The 24579-nt window shown below is 46.1% G+C and overlaps 1 protein-coding gene across 2 annotated transcripts in view; it reads left to right on the top strand.

Moving 5' to 3' along the window:
- Positions 1 to 24579, top strand: part of RUNX1 (RUNX family transcription factor 1) — a 171180-nt gene that overhangs the window by 132234 nt on the left and 14367 nt on the right. The window contains exon 6 of one of the 2 annotated variants that reach the window (XM_065676912.1): positions 2590 to 2781. The exons of the other annotated variant lie outside the window; for it this stretch is intronic. Within the exon in view, the coding sequence (XP_065532984.1) occupies positions 2590 to 2781 (192 nt within the window). The remainder of the gene's footprint in view (positions 1 to 2589; positions 2782 to 24579) is intronic. 2 annotated transcript variants of the gene reach the window in all.

Below are 24579 nucleotides of genomic sequence, written 5' to 3'. Positions count from 1 at the left end.
TCGAGCAGCGCAGAGACAGGCAGAGGTGCTTCCATCAGCCCAGATGGAGCTGGCCTGAGAACAGGGTGCCCTGCGGTGACCTCAGGAGGATGCTGCGCCTGGGTTAATGTGCCCTGCTCCCCGCCTGCTCTTTGGTTTGTTGAGAGCAAGCTCGGGTTTGCCTGCCCTGCCCAGCGTCGTGTGCCAGCTCTACACAAACTTAGTGCCTGAGCTGGTTTCAAAGCAGGAAAGTTAATCCTGCCCCAGCAGCCTAAATGCAGCCCTTGTCCTGTTGGCTTCTGGAGGAACCGCTCACCTCCGTGCGAGGTTGTAAGCACACGGGCTTGTGCTGCTGGGATGCTTGGTTTCACGCCAGGCAGGCAAAACTCCGGATGCCAGGAGGGCAGCACCAGGGAGGTAGGAGGAGAAGGCAGGGTAGCAGGGGTCAAGTTTGGTGTGATGCACTCCCTTGAAAGCAGAAGATGTTTGAGCGGAATTTGAAATTAGGAATAAATTACACTGGGGGGAAGGATTTGGAAGGATTTGGCTCTTGGCTCTGCAAGCCCGGGTTCAGCCTGCTGAAGTTTAAAATAATCCAAATGTATGAGGTATTTTACACTTCATGTATGACTCTGCGTGTTTGCATTCAAGCCCTGGGTCAGGAGCCCAAGGCTTGAGGCAGAATCCAGTTTAGCATTGCTGATAGATGAAGTGTTTGCTCTTGACCAACCAGAATGTCGGATAAAAGTCTTTTTCGTATTTCTTCGCTTCTCCCTTCCTTTTTTTCCTTTATTTTTTTTTCTTTTTGGAAGCCCTAATGGGTCTCTTTAATGATGAAACCGCTACTATATAATATGTCTTTTTATATTTTAATTCCCTCCCCCCCCCCCCCTTGGAATAACTCACAGCGCAGTGTGGAATCCGAGACAGCTGAAGCTGTGCCAAAGGGCCTGGCAGCAGGAAGAAACGCAAGCCACTGCGATTTGGAACCATAATACAAGTTATAAAGTTTAATTTTAGAAATGCAGCTACTGGGAACTGCTTTTAAATGTGCGTTTTCCTTTTAGTGCATAAAATGGTCCTGTGTCTCGGCTGAGCTGCTCGGGCAGCGTGAAAGAGCGCTCTGTAGAGGAAGGGGCATACAGATCTCTCCAGTGGTCTGTTGCTGCTTACTCACCAATACTCAAAATTGGAAGCTGGATGTTCATGGATGTTTATGAATGTTTATGCATTAAACACTATGGGGATGTGTGGAATAGGGCACGGTGGATTATTTTAGCGATTTAGTGGCAGTCTCTTTCACTGCTGTAGCCATGTGTTGAGAGAGGACTCAACATAGGAACAGCACTGGTCATGTCCTTGTGGGGGGGGATGGAGATGCAATGAAAGCTGCAGGAGGCAACTTCATGGCAAGAAAATGAAAATTGGGAGCAGATAGACAGTAAACTGTGGCATTCAGCAGAAACCAAGCATGATGCCACCTTCTTCAAGGGAACAAGGGGAAAAAAAGATGATTGATTCTGTGGGCTAGAGATCTGACATGGAATTCCTGTCGGGGTAACAGTGTCCTATGGGAGGAAGGCGAGGGGAGACAAGACGTCCTTCTTGCGTACTCTATGTGCTGTCTTTGTGGTTACAGGCTGACACATGAAAGATCCCAATGTAGATAGCAGCCACAGGCAACAGTTAGAAATGCATTACCTTAGTCCTTGCATACTGCTCACTGTGGCTAAGATTTATCTAGAAACCAGCCCTGCCCATGATGGGATGTCTCTGCCCTTCCAGCTGAACCTGGACATGCCCTGATACTGCGCTGAAGCCAGGCCTTTCTGGTGCCTTCTCTGTTCCTTACCAGCCTCACAGGGCCACAGCACTGGAGCTTCATGGGGACCATGCTCCAGGGGTATGCTCTAACTGCTGCTGTATGGCCATGACCAAGTCCGTTGTGCACTGGCCAGTGCTGTAATGTCAGCATCTACACTCGTGTAGTCAGATATCTGGTGGGATCTCACGTTTCTGAAGCTCCTGATGCCACTAAGAGAAACTTCATTACTCCAATTTCAATTCTGCCAGCTTCTGGTGTTTTTTCCTATTTCTGTCTGTAAATCCATTGCAAAAGGATCAAAAACTTGGACTTGTTTGGGTTTGTTATTGTATAGCCCCATAGTACTTACCTAGTTACGGCACCTTATGACAATCTGGTACTGAATTTTTAGAGGAGTTATTCCAATGCAGGTTTAGCAGAGGGGCCACTCAATGTTTCCTCCTTTTATGCAATCCCACAGACAGTCCTCCTTTTAGGAGCACCTCCTTTCCCAGTGTGAGGTGTAAGAAGGCTCTGCAATTTTCAGTGGATCTGGTCCTTCACACCAGACCCCACAATACAGTAACAATGCATGACTTGCTTGTGTCACCTGTTCTCGCAGAGAGGTGTTTCAGTTTGATGGCCACTAGCTGGTTAGGTACTTTGCCAGTGGATGAGGGGTATAAAAAAAAAAAAGAAACAACAGACAAAAATAAATTAAAAAAATATCAAAAAGATAAAATAAGTCAACAGACCTCGTGTGTCAGTGAGATTTTCTGATCTTTTTCCCCCCCCTCCCGCAATAGGACATCGTCAGAAAATAGATGATCAGACAAAGCCCGGGAGCTTGTCCTTTTCAGAGCGCCTGAGTGAACTGGAGCAGTTGCGTCGTACGGCCATGAGGGTCAGCCCACACCACCCAGCCCCCACACCCAACCCACGAGCCTCCTTGAACCACACCACTGCTTTTAACCCTCAGCCTCAGAGTCAGATTCAGGGTAAGTACCTGAAATCCTCCCCCTGCTCGCCCATCTCCACCCTGCCAGCCTGTGGAGCATGGGGGCTCGCTGCCCCCCAGCCCCTCCATCTCTGCTAGACTCCCCTTGGCCACCTTTAATGAGTGAAAGCCTCTAACAAGTGAAAGGAGGCGCTTCCTAACATATGCCTGTGTTTCTAAAGACCTGACAGATTTTAAGGGGTCTGTACTGCCTCATCTTCCTCATGTCAGTACAGCTCATGGTGTTTGTTAACCTCACCTGTGTTAGAACCATAATAACTTGAAAGCTGTTGTTTTCCTGCAAAGATGCATCATGCCAGGTCTTTTTCTATGTGTGGGTGTATTTCCTGATGGGTATTTATCAATCACATTGTGTGCTTGAATGAGAGAGAAATACTGTCAATGCCTTGCTTTGACCTTTCTCAGGAAGGCAGCAGCAAAGAAGGCTTTGCGAAGTGCTTTGTCCACTGAAGACAGCCTCTTAGTGCTAAGACTTTAATATTGGCAGTCAGGTTTGAGCGTATTTCTGTAGCTGATGGTTATTTGAATGATAATGCGCAGAACAGTGATTCAGGAGTCATTTCCTCCAAGGCTTGAAATCTTTTCTGCCACCCCTAGAGCTGAGTCTGTCCCTCCTAAAACCTATTCTGTCCCTAAGATCAGCTAAAACTCAGTGAGCAATGAATCAGGTCACTAAACCGTCAGCTGATACGTGTTCTGCAAAAAACGCATCAAAATGCAGCTTCATACTGAGTTGTAACTAAAGGGAGGATGCAGAACAGTATTAGTTTTAGTGAGCACGGTTCCTATTGGAGTTTTCCTCTATTCTTCCAACTGGAATGAAATGGCCGCAGTTGAGGTTCTCTGCTGGGGTTTTGGGGAGAAACAGTTACCGCTAATCGGAATAAGTTCTTTTTTCAGCATTTATTTTTAAAACCAGTGTACTCTTTATTGCATGCAGAAAAGGTTATCTGTTACTTAAGGCAAACACTTGTTACATCCTATTATTCCCAGGGCTGGGAAGGACTCAGGCTCAAGTGGAATCTACTGCAAGTGTGCTGCTGACTTTGCTGTGAGCAGAAGCGGGCGTTTTTGAACAGCATGGGAAATAAATCAACACGTTGTCATGTGCTGTAATGTAGACAGAGGTGGGCAAAAAGACAGTTGGAAGGACCACCCAGCCCCTTCCCCTCCGGAGCCATGCCAGGTCAGGTCAGGTGAAGGATCCAGTCCCAGCCCCGGCAGTCCCCTCACTTAGGTTTGTGATTTGCAGGGCAAACCGCGCTGGGCTTCTGCTGCGCACAGCTCTGTTCCTGTAAGAGAAAACACACACATTATTAGGGCTACTCAGCAGCCAGCAGCTACGTGGGTGGAGGTATCAGTCACAGACGTGCATTCTTCAGCTTCTTGGGAACACTATATGCTTAGCACGGTATCAGGTTTAACGTCCAGTATCCTTCTTCCCTGGTTCCCTGTGAAAGTCCCTCACTCGTATGACTTCAGAGCAATAGGCTTTTCACGCTCGGACGTGGATTCAGCTGCTCTCTCCAGAAATAGTTTCCGTACAGTGCTCTGATTTGCTCTTTGCAAACCAGATTTTAATGTGTTTCACCTGTGGACATAGCTCAGAAGATGATAGCAATTGAACTGCTAGTGTGCCCTCATTGATACACTCCTCTTCAGGCTGCTTTCTCCTGGTTCCCCTTTCCCTCAGCCTCTGAAACGTTCATATTATCCATTGAGCAACTTGTTGAGGCTTGCAGTCACTATCAGTAAAATAAGCCCCAAAGTGAAGCCTCCCTCATTTGGGACTGTCTCTGCTGCAGATGCCTTTTAATTTCTAGGGCTTGTCTTTTCAGGGTCATGCTATCACAGTGGGAAAAGGGCTAGGCTCCAGACCATCACTTTTAACTCAGTGTTTAAAGTATGATCGGTTTTCGGGCTGATCTTCTGTGTGAACTCTAGGGAGCTGGGATATTCCTTTCGGTGTTTTCTGTTTTTAATAAGCAGTGTTACATTTCAGAACACAGGCTTCTACAAACAAAACACTTCTGGCCTGCTCCATAGTATTGCTATACCTATCCACGCATCTTTGCATCCTGGAACACTTGTGTGGAAACTCACTGAAGAGAGCACAGAGTGCTTTTTATATAGGCGGAAAATGAGGCATCAAACCCCATGTGTTGCTGAGTTCCAAGCAGTAGCATTAAACTTTGCTTTAACTCACACCAGTATGAATCACAGACTCTATTCATCCAAGTCCAATTATCTTGTTTTAAAAAGCAAAACTAACTCAAAATAGACATCTCAGACTAGTCGTTGGATTTAAAGGGGCAGGTTGCCATGCCACTAAACCACTGTTTATTTGTTGAGGTTTTCATCTATAAAATGATTGAGGTTAATTTTAACTTCCTATTCTACCAAGTCTTGAATTTGAGCATAAAGCTGCTTGTGTCATGGATACAAGTCCAAGCAAGTTAAGAGACCATAAATTGCTATAATCGAGTTTTATGCTTCTTTCATATCACAAGGGGGGAGAAAGTACACCTGTTCATTTAAGAGACCTAACCATAACCGATTCACAGACCAAAGGGGAACAGATGGGGGAGAAAAAGCTTCCACCACATCACACGTGGTTTAAGTTGAAATATTACTCTGTGCCAGTACCAAGCGTGTAATGTCAAAGGATTTAACCCACAGGCACAGAGTGAGGGTATTCAGTTAAAGCCCCAAAGCTGGCCAGTGCTGCAACCTTAATTCACCCCTTCCTTTGTACAGAGGGGAAAAGAAAACAGAGACATGTGAGCTGCTCTGAGGTATTGTTTAGCAAAGTTTAGGCAAAACCCTTGATGAACATTTAAGTTTATATAGAGAAGAGCCATAAATCTATCTATCTGTGTATTATGGTTGAGTTTGTTCTAACACCAGCCTGAATCAGATACCAAAGACACAATTGCTAATTCTACAGTGGCTACTGTTAACCAGAGTAGGTAGATCTGTAATTCAAGAGTTTTACATAAATAGGAATTTATAGGCTTCCTTTAGAGTACAATTTTTGTCAGGGCCAATAAAAATACTTTAAACGCGTAAGTCACGGGGCCAAGAAGGTGTTTTTTTGGAGGCATTAATACTGAGTTCATAAATTGCGTAAATAAACTTCTAACTAGTGGGTTTAGGAATATCATGCAAAAGCATGTGCAATTAAATAGCTTCATTTTTTTCCCCCAAATTAGCCCAAACAATGTTTCCAACTGGTGACTTACTAATTACGCATAGGTTAAAAAAATAAATGAAAGGAAGTTATTCCTCCTCTCTCGGGAGAACAGATAATCATTGTAATCACTTTGTGCTACACGTTTCCGGTTCTTTTCACGCTTGTATTGCCTTAAAAATATCTGAGTTAGGTCGCTTGCCTTTTTTTTTCTTCTTCCTTTTTAAATTTTGAAACCTTATATGTGAAGTTTCGGCTGGGACCACACTTTTATGGCCAAGCCTAAAATCCCTGGAAACAAGAGGCTATAATAAAATTGCTGACAGATCTTTAAGCGAAGCAGCAGAATTAGCACCGATAGCAAAGCAAGAGACATCATTTAAAGATCAGCTCTTTGAATTAGCATGAAACGTAACGACTGAGAGATTATTCTGTTGCAAGCCAGCCTTTTGTCTTCCTCCAGGTGCACTATGCTTTGTTTAAGAGACATTTCAAGGTCCTTGCTATCGTAATCTTGTTCCACCAAAACCAGCCCAAGTTTATCAGGGTTCCCATGAGCAGGTGAAACACAGGAGTGGAGTCAAGGGCGGCATTTAAGCCTGGGGAATTAAAATGGCTTGGTCCTGACTACAGAGGTATCCTGCCTCGATTTATAATATTCCCACTTCTAAATCAGCTCGATAGGCCATAGGTTAATGGAGTTAGAAGTGTTCACAGAGCAGTGTTTCAGAGCAGGCTTCAACAGGGCTGTCATTCTGCCTCTGTGTTTTGCTGCTGCAAAATATAGTTTTCAGGTGCTTTTGAGAATCTGGATTGATGTGCCTGTAACTCCCTGCCAAAAGAGCTAAACATGCTCTGAAGAGCAGGGACCTGCCAACTCTTTCTGTTGTGCACACGGTGTGCTCAATGCCAATATGTTTATGTTCTCTTTGGACGTGTCTGCGTCTCCCCATCTTTCCGTAACCCGGCGTGCTTGCTGAGCGAGTACATGGCTCTTTAACAGCGTACCATCCCGTTTCCCCTTGATTAACCACCTGACCTTTCCGTCCCAAAATACGCTCTCTGGCATGTCAAGCAAGGGCTGTCTGAGCATGGCACCCTTCCTATCGGCGCCGCTCCTGCCTCCCCCCGGCTGGCGGAGCAGCACGGGGGTGAGTCGCGCCAGCACGTCAGCAGGCAGTGCAGGCAGCGTGGGCAGTGCGGGCAGTGTGGGCAGTGTGGGCAGCGTGGGCAGTGCGGGCAGTGTGGGCAGCGTGGGCAGTGCGGGCAGCGTGGGCAGTGCAGGCAGTGTGGGCAGTGTGGAAGCTGGCAGCAGGTACATCATTTCCAGTCAGCTCAGCCGGGGCTGCCAAGCTCTGCTGCTCCTCCTGGATGTGCAGATCCTGCCTCCCCAGTCCTGCATGCGGTTTCCCCACCAAGGGACCAGTTGCACATGTTTTGCTGGCAGCTAGGGGAGATCCCCTTTGATGGAGATTTCCTCCATCTCCCCCCTCCTGGGGTGGGCAGCCTACTCAGTGAATGCATGCTGTGAGAGAGATGCTCTTTCTTCTTTCCCTTCCTCTCAATGCCAGTAGCCACCAAACAGCTCTTGTGTGGGGAAAAGGAAGGAGTTGAAGCCACGCCAGTGGTGTGAACCCAGAGCTCAAGTGCCACGATCACCGGGAGGTTGCGTGAAGTTTGTTGAAATAGTGATGTTTGCAAACCAAATCTGTTTAGCTGGAAGGGTTCCAACTGGCTCTATCAAAAAGGAAATTTTATAGAGAGAAATATCTTTCTCCTGAAAGTACAGTATGTTTCTTTGATTCACAGATAATACTTTCATATAATGCCATGAGTAACCTCCGCAGTTTTTAAGGGGTATGGTGTCATTAGCAGCAGACTCACCCTGCTGTCTATTTATCATGTCATAAACCAGCATGCATCTGAAAAGATAAGCACAAAAGCATATGAACCATATTAAAGTACACAAAATGATTCTTCATTCGGTCTAATAAAGTCCACTCTGGATAAAAATCCCTCCCCTTTCACACCCCCTACTAACAAATTTCTATAAACCTCCTATTTAAGGCTGTCTGAATCTAAGGCTGTAGCTCTGCAGGCACAGATGCTCCCATTTTTGTCCGGAGTTTCTTATATTGACCACACTGGAGCGTGTCTTAGGAAGTTTGCTCTAAAGCATAAACTAAAAGGGAGCAGCAGAAATGTGACTCTTGCCAACCACAGAAGCACAAAAGTAAGTTGTCTAGCATTTCTGGCCAAGTGAGACTTCTTGTTTTGCCGTGAAACTAACACCTTCCATATGTGTATCTTTGAGAATGTTTGTGAGGTTATAGTATATACAGAATATATTGTATAGACTTGAAAATATCAGTTTGGTTAACTTATACACAGGACATGTCCATTTTTTCTCAGCTCCAGCTCTCAACATCCTTTTTTGCACTGTCGTTTCATCCCACATGGAAATAGGCTCCTTACAGCAAGAGGCATGTCTTCCGTTTGGTTTGTAAAGTTTGTAATGCCATTTGGGTCCTCTCCAAATAGTAATTTTGACAGGGATAAAATTCTGTTACGATGGCACATTATCTCTGCCAAGACTTTGCTTATCTGCAGGGCTGGTTCTGCTGAGACACACGAGAGGGCTGGTGATACCCAGCAGCAGCCCAGGAATGAGAGCGGTCGCAAGGAATTCCCACTGTGTAGACTTAGAAATCTTCTCTCTTCCCTTCTCCCCTCCCAGAAGTGGGCCACCGGTTTTGCCATTTTGGGATTCTATAGGTGTGATGCTGCATTAATAGCAGTAGAGAAAGTTGTAGAGAAATTTCATCCGAGGTCCAGATGAAGTAATGATCATCCAGTGTTCAAGAAACATTTAACTGGAGTGGCAGCGCATGCAAAGGGGGGCCGTTAGTCTGACCAGAGGAATAATGACCTTCCTTTAAAGAAGAGCTTAGCAGAGCTGGGTTTTTTCAGCGTGCCAAAACAGAGGCTGAGAGGGAAGATAATTGCAGTCAATAAACACAGCAGAGAGGTTCAACATCAGGGAGGGAGGAGGACCATTTGTGCTGAAGGACAGTGTTGGCTCGAGAACAAGTGGTTATTCTGTAAACTGCCCATCAGTGAATTTAGGCTGGAAATTACAAGATGGTTCCTAGGTATCAGAGAAGCCCTGGCAGCCTTCCAGGGTGCTATCAGAGACAGACGCAATATAAGACAGATCTTGCTATGTTATGCAAGTGCAGAACACAAGATGTGGCTGGGCTGCAGGACCCAGGAGATGCTCTCTGGGCTCATATTTTCTTCCATTCAATCAATTCTCTGCACCTGTGGCTTTAGTGAGGCAAAACAAGAGACGTGTCATTCCTTGGGACAGGCAGGAGGATGCTCAGGGATCTTCTCAACTCTTTCCTCTGTTGGATCCCAGTGACAAGGTAAAACCTTTGCCTGCAAACCCCCAGTGCACTCCTTACTCCCATGTGGACCTCTAAGTCTTCAGCAGTTCTCTCTATAAATCCCTCCTGTAATGCAAGCTCAGTCTCTACAACACCAGCATCAGAGACCTCGTGCTTTGCCTGCTATAGGGAAGACTTTTCCCATCTGAGGGTGGCAGGAATTTGTCCTGCTGCCCCCTCCACGCACATCGAGGATTCATCCCCTTCAGCCACAGATTTGTGCCTCCTCTTTCTGCTCCCACTTGGGGCAGAGCGAGGTGAGGAAGCCAGTTCCTCAACACCTGCCCAACTGCAGGGAGCACGCCCAGCTCCGGGGCATAAGCCTTGCTCAAGAGCCTCCCATGTCTCCTCACATTCAGCTCTAGAAAAAAAAGAAAGGGCTTGAAATTGTTCAGCTTTTTCATCAGCTGAAGGCGCTAATGGAAAGAGTTATGCAATGGTGTTTAATCTAGAAGATTTCCAAGTGTCGATATATTTGAAAGATACCAATCTTCATATTCCAGTTGCCTGGCACTTCCTGAGGTTAAAAAAGCAGTAGATAAGGCAACAAATATGTTTTTAGTCCCCAGGAAACATCTCCACTTACACAAACTTTTCTTCTGCTTTTTTTTCCCCTTTCATCCTCCCCACAGAGCATCCTAAAGGATGACTTTAACTAAAGACAAGGAAATCTTGGTTTTAAAGCAGAAATCGAGAAGTTTAGAGGTCTTTATTTTGTTCTAAGTTTTGTCAAAGTCATTCTTTTGGCGAGCTATTTAGATCTTGATTTTGTACAGAGCAGTTAGGAAAACTTAGCACACCAGAAAGGTGTCTTAGCAAGATCTGTGGTAGTGCCCAACCACCTAAGCCACGCAGAAATCGGTGACAGCTATGTAGATGCCCTTGGAAATCCCTCTCACTGTCTAGCTGAAACTTTCGGCAGCCATAAAACTTGGCAGCTCGTGCCCAGACACAGTTTTATTTTTCATTAATCAGTCCATGTCTTTTACCACATGAGAACAACACTGAGGTGATGGATGCTGCTAAGAGAAGCCGAGCTTGCAGGCAGGGACAAGTACCCCCTGTTCAGTTTTTGACTTGCACAGCAATCCTCTCTGGTTTGTTTTGTTTTTGTCATCTTCCATTCAGTATGCCAAAGTCCCTTCTCCGTTATGTCATTGCAAAAGAGGAGCTGCTCTCTGACCCAGTGCAGGAATCCTGTGCCTGTGCTGGTGCTATCAGCCTCATGTTAGTGCTCTCGGTGGCCACTGTGATCGCTGGAGAAGAGAGTGATTTACTCAGCCTCACTTCTTGGTCCTTCAGCTCTCTCATGGTACAGGAGTGCTGGAGTAACCCATCCAAGGTGGACCATCTGCCCGCTCTTCTCTCTTCCTCATTTCTGGGGCAACTAAAAAGGCTCAGCATCATTCAGGATGGCAGCTTAAACACTTTCTACGTCAAGGGACATCTCTATCTGTATTGAGATTAGCTGTGTCACTGGGCTTTCTAACTTTTCCATGGGAACACCTTATTCTGGTTCACCAGTTATCTTGCCTGGTGCTAGATCTCATGTATGGCATGTATGCTGTAGATGTCTAAAGCAAATATCCCTGCCTGCCCCAGAGGCAGGTGCTTCCACTGTCCTGAACTTTGGATGGCAATGCATGCTCATGCGTTTGATAACATTTTGGTATTTGAGGCAGCTCCTTCTTGGTTTGGGGGTTATTCCTCACTGGCCCTTGGACGATATTCTCAGCCTTTGAAAGGCCCAATTGTGGGGAAGATTAAAAGTGCTGATTGCAAAACTCCAGTAAGTGGAATCTCTCTCAGTTCTTTACTGACAAACCCAGTTTCTTTCCATAGCATTCTCCTCTTTAATCCCCTCTTGGCAGAACATGGCATGTTTTGATACCACAGCTCAAATTACCTTCCATGGTAAATAAAACAAACAAAAAATAAATAAGAGCTCCTTACCCTAAAAACAAACACCCACTGAAACCAGCTTATTATTCAGCAGATGCTGCCCACATGCCAGAAGATACCACTTTGATTTTGTAATTGAATATATTCTTTTCCCTCAAATACTGAACTGAGCCTCTCCAAACTGGAAATGCTGAGAGGTTAGAGCAGACTGACCACAGACCCCCATACGATTTGCCATCTAGAAAACAAAGAAGGAGGAAACGAGACTAGCACATAAGCAAATATTCAAATGCTTGTTGCTGAGGTGAAAGCCCCACTTCACCATACAGAGCCTGCATGGTCTGAGTTGGTGTGGACAGCTGGATTTGGATGGAGTGAAATCAACCCTTCTAGCTCCGCTGGAGGCTCAGCAACTACCCATGCTCAGAGCAGCCAAGAGGCTTTGCAGTCAGGAGGACCAGCCCATGGCTAAATCCTGCTTTCTTCACCAGCCCGATTTATCCGAGGGGCAGGGGGCTCCTTTCGGAGCATCAAGTGCAGGCATGCCCTCATCTTTTCCGCTGCCATGCCTTTAACAAGATGTTGCATCAAGCAGATCTTCTCTAATGATCCCACGTGGTTAGAGGGTTCACAGGGCTCCTTTTACATAACTGAGTACACAGTACACCCTTAGCAAACTTATAAATAAGTTTTCCCTGTGTATTTAGTATATGATGACCCCAGCAAATGGAGGTTGTTCACATGCAAAGAACAATGGCCTTGGATGTGCTCAGTAACGCAATCAATTATGTGGAGAACTACACATTATATAGTCAAATAGATGATCATCTCCATCTGACCATTTTCATTCTATTTATACAGCTCTTCTCTTAAAAGCATTGAAAAACAAAAGCATATGATAGAGATCTATTAAAAATTTGTGGGCTTGCTGTCAGGGTCAGCTCGATCTTCAACGAAAAATAGCCAGGTCTGTTTCAGAGTTTCACTTGGTTTATTTGAGCTGGGCAAGATACTCAGTTCAAGATGAGTGATTCCGAGAGCTTCCATGATCTGGTACTCAACTCCAGGCCCTTTCAGGGAGGCTGGATAACTGCAAAAAGAGATGTTTTGAATGCCTTTGATTAGGTACCCAAAACAGGAACTGGATCACTAGACACGTTTTAAGAATATAAACCACTGTAGTTTGCATCCTTTGCATTTTTAAACTGTTACAATTATCAGAACTTTTAGGTACAACTTGGCCAGTTCAGGTTCCTTTAGCTCCTGGCAGATCGAAGTCAGGTGATTGTTAACAACAAAAAAACATGAAACCAAAAACCTTTTGCACAGGTAAAAGCTATATATTCACTGCTTTATTCATTGGTAAGTTTCCAGTATGCAGAGAAGTTGCTGTAAACTGCTCTATCCTTTGGCATGTGGGAAAGGCCACATTTTGTCAGAAGCTAATCTTTGTTTTATTAGTGTAGAGGTGATTTACAGCTGGCTAAGCAAGTGTGGCATTTATGATGATTTCAGTTCTCATTGCATAACACTACTGAAGTATGTTCAATTTAAAAATCCCAATTCCAAACTATGATCCTCATTCTGCAGTAAAGTGCTCGATAGAGCAGTCTCTTTGATATCCTTCAGACCTATATATACAGGAGCAATTTTACATGCAAAGCCAGTTGCAAATTCAAACCCGCTATTAATTAATTCATGGGGGAAGGTATCTACCAGAAAGCAATGCTGCTGTGACATACATTATAAAATGAACACTTTTGTTAACTTGAAAAGGAACCATGCAGAAGGGAGGGAGACATTTCAAGCGAGTGTAAACCGAGATTGCCAGCTAACACTCACCAAGATAGCAATGGATCACTAGTGTATTGCCATTTTTACCCCTCCTCTGCAAATACCTTTTTGTAAAGCTCTCTTTCACCTTCCTTCAGCTTTTAAGCACATACATGGGTGTTTGTGCCAGGCACTTGTGCTGATGGCACTCCCTGGCCTCCACCCTTGTGAGCACTCTTCCATTGCCCAGCCAGAAGATATATGCCACAGGTGGATATGCCAGGGGATAAACTGCCTGGGACCCACAGGAGTCAGCCCTCTCCCAGGGAAGCCTCTTGCAGGTCACCCTCTTCTCAGCAAGGGACTGTGAGTGCTGCCCATCAGTGCTATGAATTGCAAGAGCCCCATGTGCCCCCTGGGCACTGAGGAGCTGGAGAAGGGCTTTCAGCTGGGATCAGCTAAAACTGAGCTGTTGGGGCACAGGGATAAACGAGGAAGAGTGGGGTCTGCCAGGTGCCTCTGGTGCAGTGGAGGGCCTGGCCCTCACCAGCACATCTGTGGGTCACCCTTGGGTGATCGAGCCGGAGGTGGCAGGGTGCCACATGGGATCTCTCCGTGCACGTGCCGGAGCTTTGGGGAGGAGCAGGAGGCCACCAGCACTGCCCTCTCTTGCCCTCACCGGGGTGACTAACACAGCCAGATGTAGAGCAGGGACTAGGTTGAAGCAGGTGAGAGAAGTGAAGGCAGAGACGAGAGTGCAAAAACAGGTTTTCCTGGAAAAGTGAAGGAAATGTATCCATGGATGGGGAAAAAAAAAAGAAAGAACTAAAGAAAGAAAGAAAAAACAGCTGTGCTAATTCTTGTGCTTGTTTGATCATGTTCAGAGCCTCCTAAACTCCCATGGAAGGGAACGGTTTTGTTTCATGAGGGTGGTGCATATTGAGTGCATGTCCCTGTGATTTTTGTATTTGTACATTAAACATTTCCCCAAGATGTAATTCCTTCCCTCCTGCACTTGGAATAAAGTGACTTTACAAGAAGGACTGCCTCCAAACAGCAAGCAAAGGAGGGCTGTTGGGGCAAGATAGGGCAAATGTAAATGTGTCTGAGCCAGCTGCTCCACCCAGCCTCTCATCTTTATATGAAAAAGAAAAAAAAGTGTTTCCAATAACCGAAACAGGCAAGGTCTGATCTGCACAGACGGTCTGCAGGCATCTGCCCAAGAAGCTGACGGTTGGCTGGTACATCCTCATCTGATTTATGTTGTGTGTGTGTTAAGCCTTAAATTGTTGAGTCTCTGGCTGGCTGCAGTGGTATTACTGGATGGTTGGTGTATGTTTTCAGCTCACAGAGCTGGCTCTGATACTGGGCTTGTTGGCGCTGACTCAATTCCAATCTCACACCTGTCTGAGACAATGAAGGCCTTGTTGCACACATCTCCACCAAGGGCTGTCATACAACTTATTTTTCACATTTGAAGAAGAGGAAAAAAAAATAAAGGGAGGACTGAGGAAATGCTGTCTCCTCGCAAGACACGTTCCCCATGCTTGGGTCCAGCATGCCCCTCTTCTCTTTATGGGGAAGTAAAGTTATAGAACAAAGCCAATAAAGAGCCTATGGAAAGTATAGCTTAATCCCGGCAGCTAAATGTGACTAAGGCTTGGTTTCCAGGGTCTTATTTGTAGGACGATGTCTGGTAGATTAGGCATGAGAGATAGGCACCTAGTTTGTGGCAATCTTACTGGAAATCTTACTTCCAGGTGGGTTAGCACCTTCTTATCAGTATGCCTATCACTTGTGCCATTAACCCAGCATTTTGGGGCCGTTTCTTGAGATCTCAGAGGTTGTGAAAGATGCTGGACTCAGATGCCAGTTTGGCTGAGATCCTCTGCCTCCTGGCACTGAAGTAGCTCAGCTTGGGTGCAGGATCAGCCTACCTCTAGACACCATTCAGTTCCAAGGTGAAGGCAGCAGTCTGACCTTTTTCTTGATCGTCCATCTTTGCCCTTGCAGTCTCCCTTCATCCACTCTTCCTCCTCCAGTTCTGCTGCACAGATGTTTTAAATGTGCATCTGTGTGAAAACTGTAATGTTTTAGAAGCTTTTCCTGCCCCTTCTGCTGCGCCCTGCTTCCGGCTGAAAGTGGGTGGCAGAGGGAGGCAGGGGCTGCAGGCCTGTCTCATGCAGGTTTTCCTTCCATTTCTTGTGTTAATGGCAGTTTTTCACCAGCTCAGCCAGGAGGCACATGGCTGAGCATTGCCTTGGAGCCAGAGTTCGCTCCCTACTGCTGAAACAGCCTGGAAATGCAGAGTGGCCTTCCAGGCTGCCCCCTCATACCTGTTTGCCATGTATCAGCCTAGGCTCATTGGAGCCTCCGGAGCTGGCAGAACTGCTGCGGTGCCATTTGTGACTGGGTCCCTGGGTCCAAGCGAAAGGCAGGTTGTGCAGTTCAGCAGCTTTCCCATGTCCTTTCTCTATGCTTTTTAGCGTGATCTCATCCATGTTTGCCAGCACCATTGCTGGTTGTGGATCGCTGGGGCTGTGCAGGTGGAAGTGGGTAGATGGATGGCTGGGTTGTATTCTTGTTCCTCCTCATCTTGACTCTTATTGCAGGCTCTGTTCTTCACCCCAAAACATCTTCTGAGGAGGAAAGTAGGAAGGAAAACAGGAGAGTGTTTGGCACTGCAACCCTGTTCCAATGCAGTGAGTTTTGAAAGGTGCAGAATTAGACCAAAAGGCTCTTCAGCCAATGTAAGCTGGCCTTGTTCTACTAAGTATGCCAGCTAAGGATCTGCCCTTGTGCCTTGCCGGGGTGGTCTTCAGCATAAAAATAAATGATTAACTATGTAATGAGTGAATATAAAGACAGATGGTAAAGTATTCTTCTGTTGGTACTTGCATGCCTTTGTTTAAGAATACAGAAAAAGGCCCTGCGGTGATGAAATGCAGACGGGAGCGTGATGTTATCTTGCACCTATAAACCTTGCTCTGAGTCCACTGGTGGCCACTATCCAGAACTGCTGAGTTCAGACACACTGGCTTGTACTAAGTAGAAATGGCGCTTTCAGTCTTCAGTAAACAGCATTTTTGCCGCAGGGCCCAAATCCTTCAAACATTTGCCTAGGTAATTGTCTGGTTTTGCCTTCTAGTGTCTCATCATCAGCTTATCTTCAAATTCAGGCTGTCTAAATGAGCATGTGAGGAAGGGGGAAGAGCTGCTGGAGAGCAGGGGAATAAACCATTTCATACTTAATTCACTGGCAGGAGAGCCTAATGTGAATGAAGCTAAGCGATCATTTTAGGATCACGGTGGGGAAAAAATGAGTAATACAGCATATTAATTTAAACAGATTAAAGAGCTGCACAAATAAATGAAGGGGGTTTTTGTTTTGCTTCTTTGGCAGGCCCCAAATATCAACGACTGAAAAACAACAACAACAAATATGCATATCTCTGGTTGAATTTCAATGAATTGTCTCAAAATGTTGCCAATTTTTAAAACTGTGAACATGTAGACATAAAAAGGACTTCAATTAGGGCAATTTCTGAAAGTTTTTCTCCCTGACCAAGCCAACCGCCTATAACCTACAAGTACCTCATTTCTCGCCCTCCCATTGGATTTCCATGTAAACGCCTTGTTTGGTCTTACTTGAATAATTATTCAGTATTTGCTTACGCATCACAGTTATGTTTAGCTTTGAGATAGTTTCTTAAATGGGAAAAAGTTCCTTTTGCTTATAATGATGACCTGTGATCGTACTCGCCACGCCGCAGTTGTCTCAAACTGCTCAGTTCAGCACATTCACTGGGTTTAGCTGTGTCTAGCTAAGTTTCCAAAAAGTTTTTGATGTGTCAGTGTTTCATAGGTTCATAACTGCTAACAGGGAACAACAACTTGACACGGTATTTCTGAGCAGGCAGGCCAGTCACAGGGGGTAATTTGAAAAGAGCTTATAGCAAGTTAGAGTTTTCAAGCCATTCAGAACTGTTTAGTGCATTAAAGGTTCATTTTTAAGATGTTTAATGCAGAAAGTGAAACAAAACTGGTTTTTGTATAAAACACCACACATTTCCTATTCCAAGAAGAAGTCTTCCTCAGCCTGGCAGCGCAACAGCTGTTTGTTGGTTAATACTGGGAATTACTTTATTTCTTCCACAAGGGGACATTTTGCAACATTTGACATGTGTTGACACTTCTTTTCTATACTGGATTACAACTTTCCTTCAACACTGTTACTCCTCACTCCACCCATTCTGGTAACACCTGCCTGCACACAAACCAGAAATCATGATCGGGGCGTCGGTTCACGAAGTCTGGGGCTGCAGCGCACAGTTTCCAGGCAGCCTGGTTGCACCAGGAAGGGACCAGGAGAAGGGGCAGGGAGGTGTGCAGAAGTTGGGGCATCAGCAGGCGCCCCCCCGGTCTCCTCCAGGCATCGCTACCCTGATGGGCGGCACATGTTATCTTGCCCTCGTTGTTTGGGGCAGACCTCTCCCTGACCACCCTGATGTGTCCAGGGCATTGCTGGCTGAGTCCTGCATGCTCAAAGCCCTGTGCCTGCTTATTCAGGGGTCTCATTTTTGTCACCATGCTTCAGACATACTACGTATCTGTGTATTGATTTGCTGGGCTTCTGCTTGGTTTCTTCAGTAGCCCTAAAGAGAGAAGCACTTTTAACTTCAAGGCTCGTGCTGCCTCTATCTTTTGTCCTTCATATTTAGATCTGGCTTGCTCTGAAATAAATCAGTATAACATTTAAATACAGCCAGCAGAGTGAATGTGCAAGCTTACTCAGACCTAGTGCATGTCTTGAGCATTCCTGCTTCTGTAACTGTGACAAAAGGTTGAACAAGGAGATCAGTCTTTACCTGCCTTTTAACCCTTCTTCCCTGGCTGTACTCCTCCAGCGTCTCTGGTTCAGGGGGGAGTCAGGAGAGACGTCCTGCTGCCACCCACCAGGGCCATAGGTCGGGTGGAATCAGTGATGGCCGCAGCGCGGCAGGATGCTGCATTCCTCGGCTACACAGCAAGTGCCAAGGGATTTTGTAAAGGAAGCAAAGCATTTCTTAAATGGTATTTTAAATGTATTTCTGGGCTGAATGCTCCTGACAACCCAGTGAGTTGGGGCTTTCAGCACATACTTCTGGGCTTGACTCATTTTCCATTTCGGTTTTGCAGATCTCCTCAAAACCAGCCTGACAGTTTAGAGGAGCAGATCATTTAATGGAGTTTTCAACAAGTCTGTTTTAGTTCAGTACTATAATGAGCAACAGTTTCTTAGTTACCTCCTTTTTAGAAATACCCGTGCATTGTTCTAAGTCAAACTGACTTCACAAATACATGTTCACATGAAGAAGACCGAAGACCTTACTTCACCTTGTAAATCAAAGCTGCACTCTGGAGGGAGGTTTCATACCAGTGGGCTCAGTATCATTTTTCTCAAGGTGACCTCAGTTGTTAAAGTATGAAGGTTGCATTTGATATGTCACTTACTTTCTCTAGGTCAATAAAATGAACCAGTGTGTCTTTAGATCATCAGAGATCTGCTTATTACCAAAAGGTGTTTTAATCCTGATTTGTGTTGGAATTTAAAAGAATCCAAGCAGATTTCATTTGCCATCCTGAATAAGGGTTTATAGGGTGATACTCTGCTGTGTGTGCAGAGTGCCCCTGGATGAATTCTACTTTATTAGTTTATAGGCTTTTTTCTGAGCACTTGGGATGAGATCATGAAAGTGTAAATGGCTGTTATCTTCAAAGGCCTCTTTTATACTGACAAAACTTCACCTTACCGACTCGTATTAATAATCTATTGCAAACCTAATTAGTTCACATCAAGGTCAGTGTTTTGTGGTGGATAAAATGACTGTAAGCTCCAGAGAGTGAGTTTTTTCTTCCACTGCTTTCGTGTTGAAAAAAAGGAGGAAGCACTGAAAGTGTAAAAGAAGAGATTGATAAGGACTTTCTGTTTATTTGTAGGCTAAAGAACTTTAATACAGAGTAATTAGGTCACATCATCCTGAGCAACCTGCAAGATACCTGAGGGCACACTGCAATCATCCCTTGTCACTGTGTCTAGCAGTGGACTGCAGAGACTTCCTCATTCAACTCAGCTCTTTTCTTTTGGTTTTCCGGTGGGAGTAATCCATCCAGGGAACTTTCATCCTCATGTCTGATTATCCTGAAACATAGACACAAAGCTAGGTTTCACTGTGACACGAACTCATGACTGCCTTCTTGAACATCCTAAGGCAATGGCTGAGCATCAGGGTGTTGGAACTAGATGATCTTAAGGTCCTTTCCAACCCTAACTGTTCTATGATTCGATGATCAGCAATGCCCTCCCAGGACCAGCAGGGTCAAGTAAACAGACATGAAGGGTACTGCCCTAGAGAGGAAGGTGCAGCTAATCTTGTATCTGCAAACACGATGTGACTTCCAGCTCCTGGCCCAGGAGCTATCTCTCCACTTCCTTTGGTCTTGCTCCAACCCATGAAAGAGAAACTTTGGAGGTGTAACTAGGCTGTGATTCATTTCACCTAACTTTGGACATCCATGTTTTGTGTGTCTCTGACATAGTCATCTGGTATCTTTGCAACTGGGGAGAGAAACAGCTGTTCATTGGGTGTGATTCACCCTCCTGGCTTGGCTTAGATGTCTCCCTTAGGATGAAATTACTTGCACCTCACAAGAGTCTGTTTTACCCTGCTGGCTATAAAGTCTAGAGTCTAGACAGGCAGCTCAGAGGTAGACACCTACATTGTAGGTCTCTCAGGTAGGATGAATCCTTCCCCAAGAGCAAGGACACCAGGAGTCAGCATTACACTTTTTACACAATTAACAGCCTAGTTCTGCATCTGTGTTTTCAGGGCACGAGCCCAAGGCAGGCTGAAAGCAGCCACTCTCACCAGCAGTGAGATGGGCTGATTGACCTTCTTCTCAGTCAGCATTGTACCCCACCTGAGCCCAGCGCTGCAGGTGGACTGCTTTCAGGATGTGAGCTAACTAGCACTAAGTAGATATCTTTCCCCCAAGCTGTTTTTACAGGTGAACTTTCCCTGCCGGGGTGACATCAGGTAATTCGCATGTGCTCTGACTCAGCCAGGTGCTGAGCTGTGCCCCAAGTGCTCTGCTGAACTGAAGCTTTGCTTTCTGCATCGGTTCTCTGCCTGCTGAAAGGAGGATTGCAATCATACCCTTCCTCAGGGGGCAGTGTGAGGATCAAGGAATGAATTAGCTGGGAGGCATTCACCTACCTACAGTGGTTCAGGGAAAGGTAAAGAGGAGGGTAGTAGCTGGGACCTAGAGCAGCAGAAGAGAGAAGCTGAGGAAGGGACAAGTGGGACAGAAACAGAGGTGCTCCGCTGTCCTGCAGGGTTTGTCATACTGCCTCCTGTGGCAGTAGGTCAGGGGAAGCTGCCACAGTCCCCATGTGATTTCCCCTCCAGCCTCAGGGTGGATGTGATTTCTAGGTGTGGATTTACTGAGAAGGAAAAGGGAGCAGTAACTCCCCAGCAGGTCCTACCCCATAGTCCCAGTACAGGTCACCACAGATCAATATGCTGTCCCAGCAGTAGCACGCTACCTGCTCTCTCCCTAGTACCACTGAAGCTAGAGGAAACTGCAGAGCCATGCAGCAAGCTGACAAGTGTATATGCATGCACACGTGTGTATGTGCATGTACATACATGTATGTACTTGTACTGGCATCCTTCCACCCAAGCAACAGAGCTTTCCGCACTGTGCCACCTCACAGGCTGGGCACAATGGGACAAAAAGTGAAGGCTGCTCACCGCCGACATCTCTGTGGTATCTGTTCCTGATTTCCTCACTGTTTCAGTCTGTGCTTTAGCAGTACACTTGGAGATAGGAGAGAACACCACAGCGACATCGAGTCTGGTGGCATGTCTCCGCCGGGGGAGCCAAAAGAGTGGAAAGTCAAGGTTGAATTCTTTTACTTCATTCCTTGTTGATGCAGAGAGGGAGGGAAGAGGAGGACGGGTGGTGGAATGGAGTCTCCCTCTTGAACAAATAACTGCAGCTCTCCGGGGTGACTCACACCTCTGAAGACAAAGAACAATGCATCCTTAATTTGCAAAACTCAGCCTTCCAACTTCTGCATGTCACTGGCACCCAGAGACTTTGCAGTTTGCCCATAATGCCATCATGCTCTTCAAAGCGGCAGTGACGCCAGCCCAGAAGGAGTGTGCTTACTCAGGAAGAGAGATGGTTTATATTTCATTTGAGCAGCTTATGGACTAACCTGCTAGGGCAGCACATACGGTGATTGTGCAATCAGAGTTTTCACAGTTTGGAATTTGGAGTTGTCTGCACTTCCTGATTCTGGCACCAAGCTAGCAATGAGACCTGAGAGGCTTCTTAAGGGACCCTCACCCTACAGCCTGTTACCATTACTAAAACACTACTTGTTTCCTTAAGGCGCATTGTGCATATACGGTTCTGTTAGTGCAGGCAGCTCATTCAGACAACTTTAAATTGAAGTAATACACACTTCATGTTCTAGCCCCTAAATATACACAGCTAGCACAGGTGCTTTCTTCTGTTGTCTTTGGTATTCATCTCCAGGTGTCTTACTAGCATTCTGAGTGACGTGGTGTAGTTGAAGATATCTATGCTCGCTGCAGGGGAAGTGGATTAGGTGACCTTTGTATGTCACTTCCAACCCAAACTGTTATAAGTAATTCTATGACCGGAGCACTGATTTTCTTGCCACAGATATGAAAACAGTGAAGGAAATTCAAACAAATCATTAGGATGCACTAATTTGGTTTTCTTCCTTTCCTGTCATCTACTTCTAAAGAAAAGCTAGCAAAAAATCCTCATGTAAGACTTCAGTTTTTCACTGTATTAGGCACTAGAAGACATATCCTCAAAGGCACTGGCGGAATTGCATATTTTTTTTGTCCTCAAGACCCTTTCTAGTGTAATGCTGAGAAGAAAGGAGCTAGCATGGAAGATGAGTCGGGGTAAAGGATACACAGAAACTGAATGCAAAGTACCAAATGAAAAGTAGAGTTGGTGCTCTGCTCACCAGCACCTAATCACATCACTCCTTGTCTCTGTTTTCCCATGGTCATCTTTACTACACACTCTATCCTTCTCAGGGGCTGGTACCCACTTATATGTCCATGCAGCACCTAGCATGCTTTGGGAAGTTCTGCATCAACATTAAGCACTGCAGTAGAACAAACAGCCTCAGCAACTGTTTTTTTGCAAGGTTTCTTCTTGAGGCTGGTATTTTTCCTCTTTATTCTCAGGAGTGTGGTGCCTCAGTGTGGAGAAACCCCCTCATTCTCCTATCCCACAAGAGGTTTTTTAGAGGCTCAAATGCCTCTAGGACTTCTCTAGCCTTTGCAACACTCCCCAAAACCACATTAATATTGAAATACAATGAATGCAAACGCTGAGAAAGGAGGTTGCTGCCGAAAGATCTCTTTTCCGGATAATAGCTGTGGATTTGGATAGTTCTTCCACCCCCCCCACCTTGAAAAGTTGCAGACACTCAACATGTCTGTCACTGTTGTTCTCAATCAGAGTAAGTCCTCTCACCTGTTAGCAGTCTAAGAGGGGCTTTTCAAGGCCACAGAGAGGACTGAATGCTCATCTCCTATAAATTTCCAGTGGGAATTAGGAAGCTTTAAAGAACTTCCCCTAGGGGCAGATCAGAGCTTGTACCCACCCCTGTGAAACCTGCCGCTCTCCCAGCTGTTGTGCTGGGAGGTGGCTCTGTGGTGTGACAGTGGCTTCCACAGCCTGGCACCCGGAGGGAAACCACCCTGCAGGGTGAAGAGGCTGCTGGTGGAATTTTACAGTTTGCTCTGTAATTTTCCAGCTCCTCATGTTCCAGTGCCGAGAGGTATGAGAATACCAGCCTTGTGTGGCTGCTGCCACTGCCAGTGGTGAACTTGTCCTTTGGGAAGTCCCCCTTATTTAAGCTACTGACTAATTCTTCCAGCTGCCGGGAGATGACACACCTTTTCACAGTGCTGCATTAGGCTGAGGATTTGCTGGGTCCCAAGTGAGGGAGAGAGGGAGGGAGATTGAGTCATTTCAGACGCTGTGCTTCAGAGAGGGACTAGGTCAGACTCATGCAGGACCACGGTCCATTGTACTTCTCTCAATTTCACCTGAAGCTGGTGGAGCTAGGAGGTAATGCAAGACAGCAAGTGGGATGAAGAGGCAGAGACAGGCATGTAGGAAATGTTGGCAGAGAGGGGAAGGAGGAAAGGCTGAAATTTTCAGGCAGGCGGCATCTTTCTCGCGAGCACAGAGCCGCATGGAGTATTTCTGTGCTCGTAGTCCATTTCCTCTATTAAGCAAGACACCTCTCTGAATGAACAAGTCTAATCAAGACCATTCCTGCCTTGCACTCAAAGGAAGGGAAAGTCACACCATAAAAACTGTTTCCCTTTGGAAAGATTAGCAAATCGGGCCAGGGAGGGGGGGAGATGGACAAATCCCAGACTCAGAAAAGCCTTTCAAAGCAGTTAAGGATCCGACTCTCTCCTTGTCTGCCTCCGAGTTTGACACCAGTAAACTAATCCCAGCTTTCATTCACCCCCCGTCTTCTGCCAGTTGCTGCCTTTAAAGTGCTTGCCAGGCTGGTGGAGGAATTGCAAAGCTCGATGCTATGCGACTTTCGGGCTTTGACTGACAGAAATTTTTGCAACTTGAGAAAAAAAGTCTGGCAGCAGCAGCGGCTATTTCGCAATTCATCTCGCTGGGCCGAGGATGGGGGGATTTTCACTGACACAGATAGCGGTTAATCAGCTGCTCGGTACGCAGGGCTCACTCCTCCGTCTCCCCTGACCCTGGCTTGGGAACAGACGCTTGCAGAAGGTAGTCTGGTAGTTTCTCTAACAGGCAGGTGCCATTTCTGAGGCAGAGGGGTGAGGCAGGATGTGCAGGCAGCCCATGTGCAAGTGCAGCCCGGCACAAAGGGGAAGGTGGAAAGACGGGCAGCGTGGCTGAGTCAAAGGCATACCTGCTCCCTCCTGAGCCGCTGCCGGCTCCGGAACCATCCTGCTCGCGCCACGGCGTACTGACTCACATCCTGCTGCTCCTTTCCGAAGCTTCCAGGAACATGCTGTATCATACTGAGATTTGGACACGCAGCGCCTCTTGGCTGGGAGCAGGCAGCAATGTCTGACCTGCAGTGACACATGGAGAGCAGTCTCTCTCTGTGCTCCAAGGGCAAGAAAACCCATTCAGAGGTGTGTGGGATCCAGACCAGCGCAAGCCACGTGCATCCGCATAAGCATTTTTCCTTTCAGCTCATAGGTACGGTGGAACCTGTTGCCTGATTTGAATTCTAAGCTTAAAGCTTTTAATATGGTTAAAAAGAATAATATTCTGATCAGAATATAAGATGTTACTCATGGCAGGGAGGTTGGAACTAGGTGGTCTTCCAACCCTAGCTGTTCTATGACTCTATGATTCTATG

Source organism: Lathamus discolor, chromosome 4, assembly GCF_037157495.1.
Source record: "Lathamus discolor isolate bLatDis1 chromosome 4, bLatDis1.hap1, whole genome shotgun sequence".
Lineage (NCBI taxonomy): Eukaryota > Metazoa > Chordata > Aves > Psittaciformes > Psittacidae > Lathamus > Lathamus discolor.
This window is presented reverse-complemented; position numbering and strand designations above follow the sequence as displayed.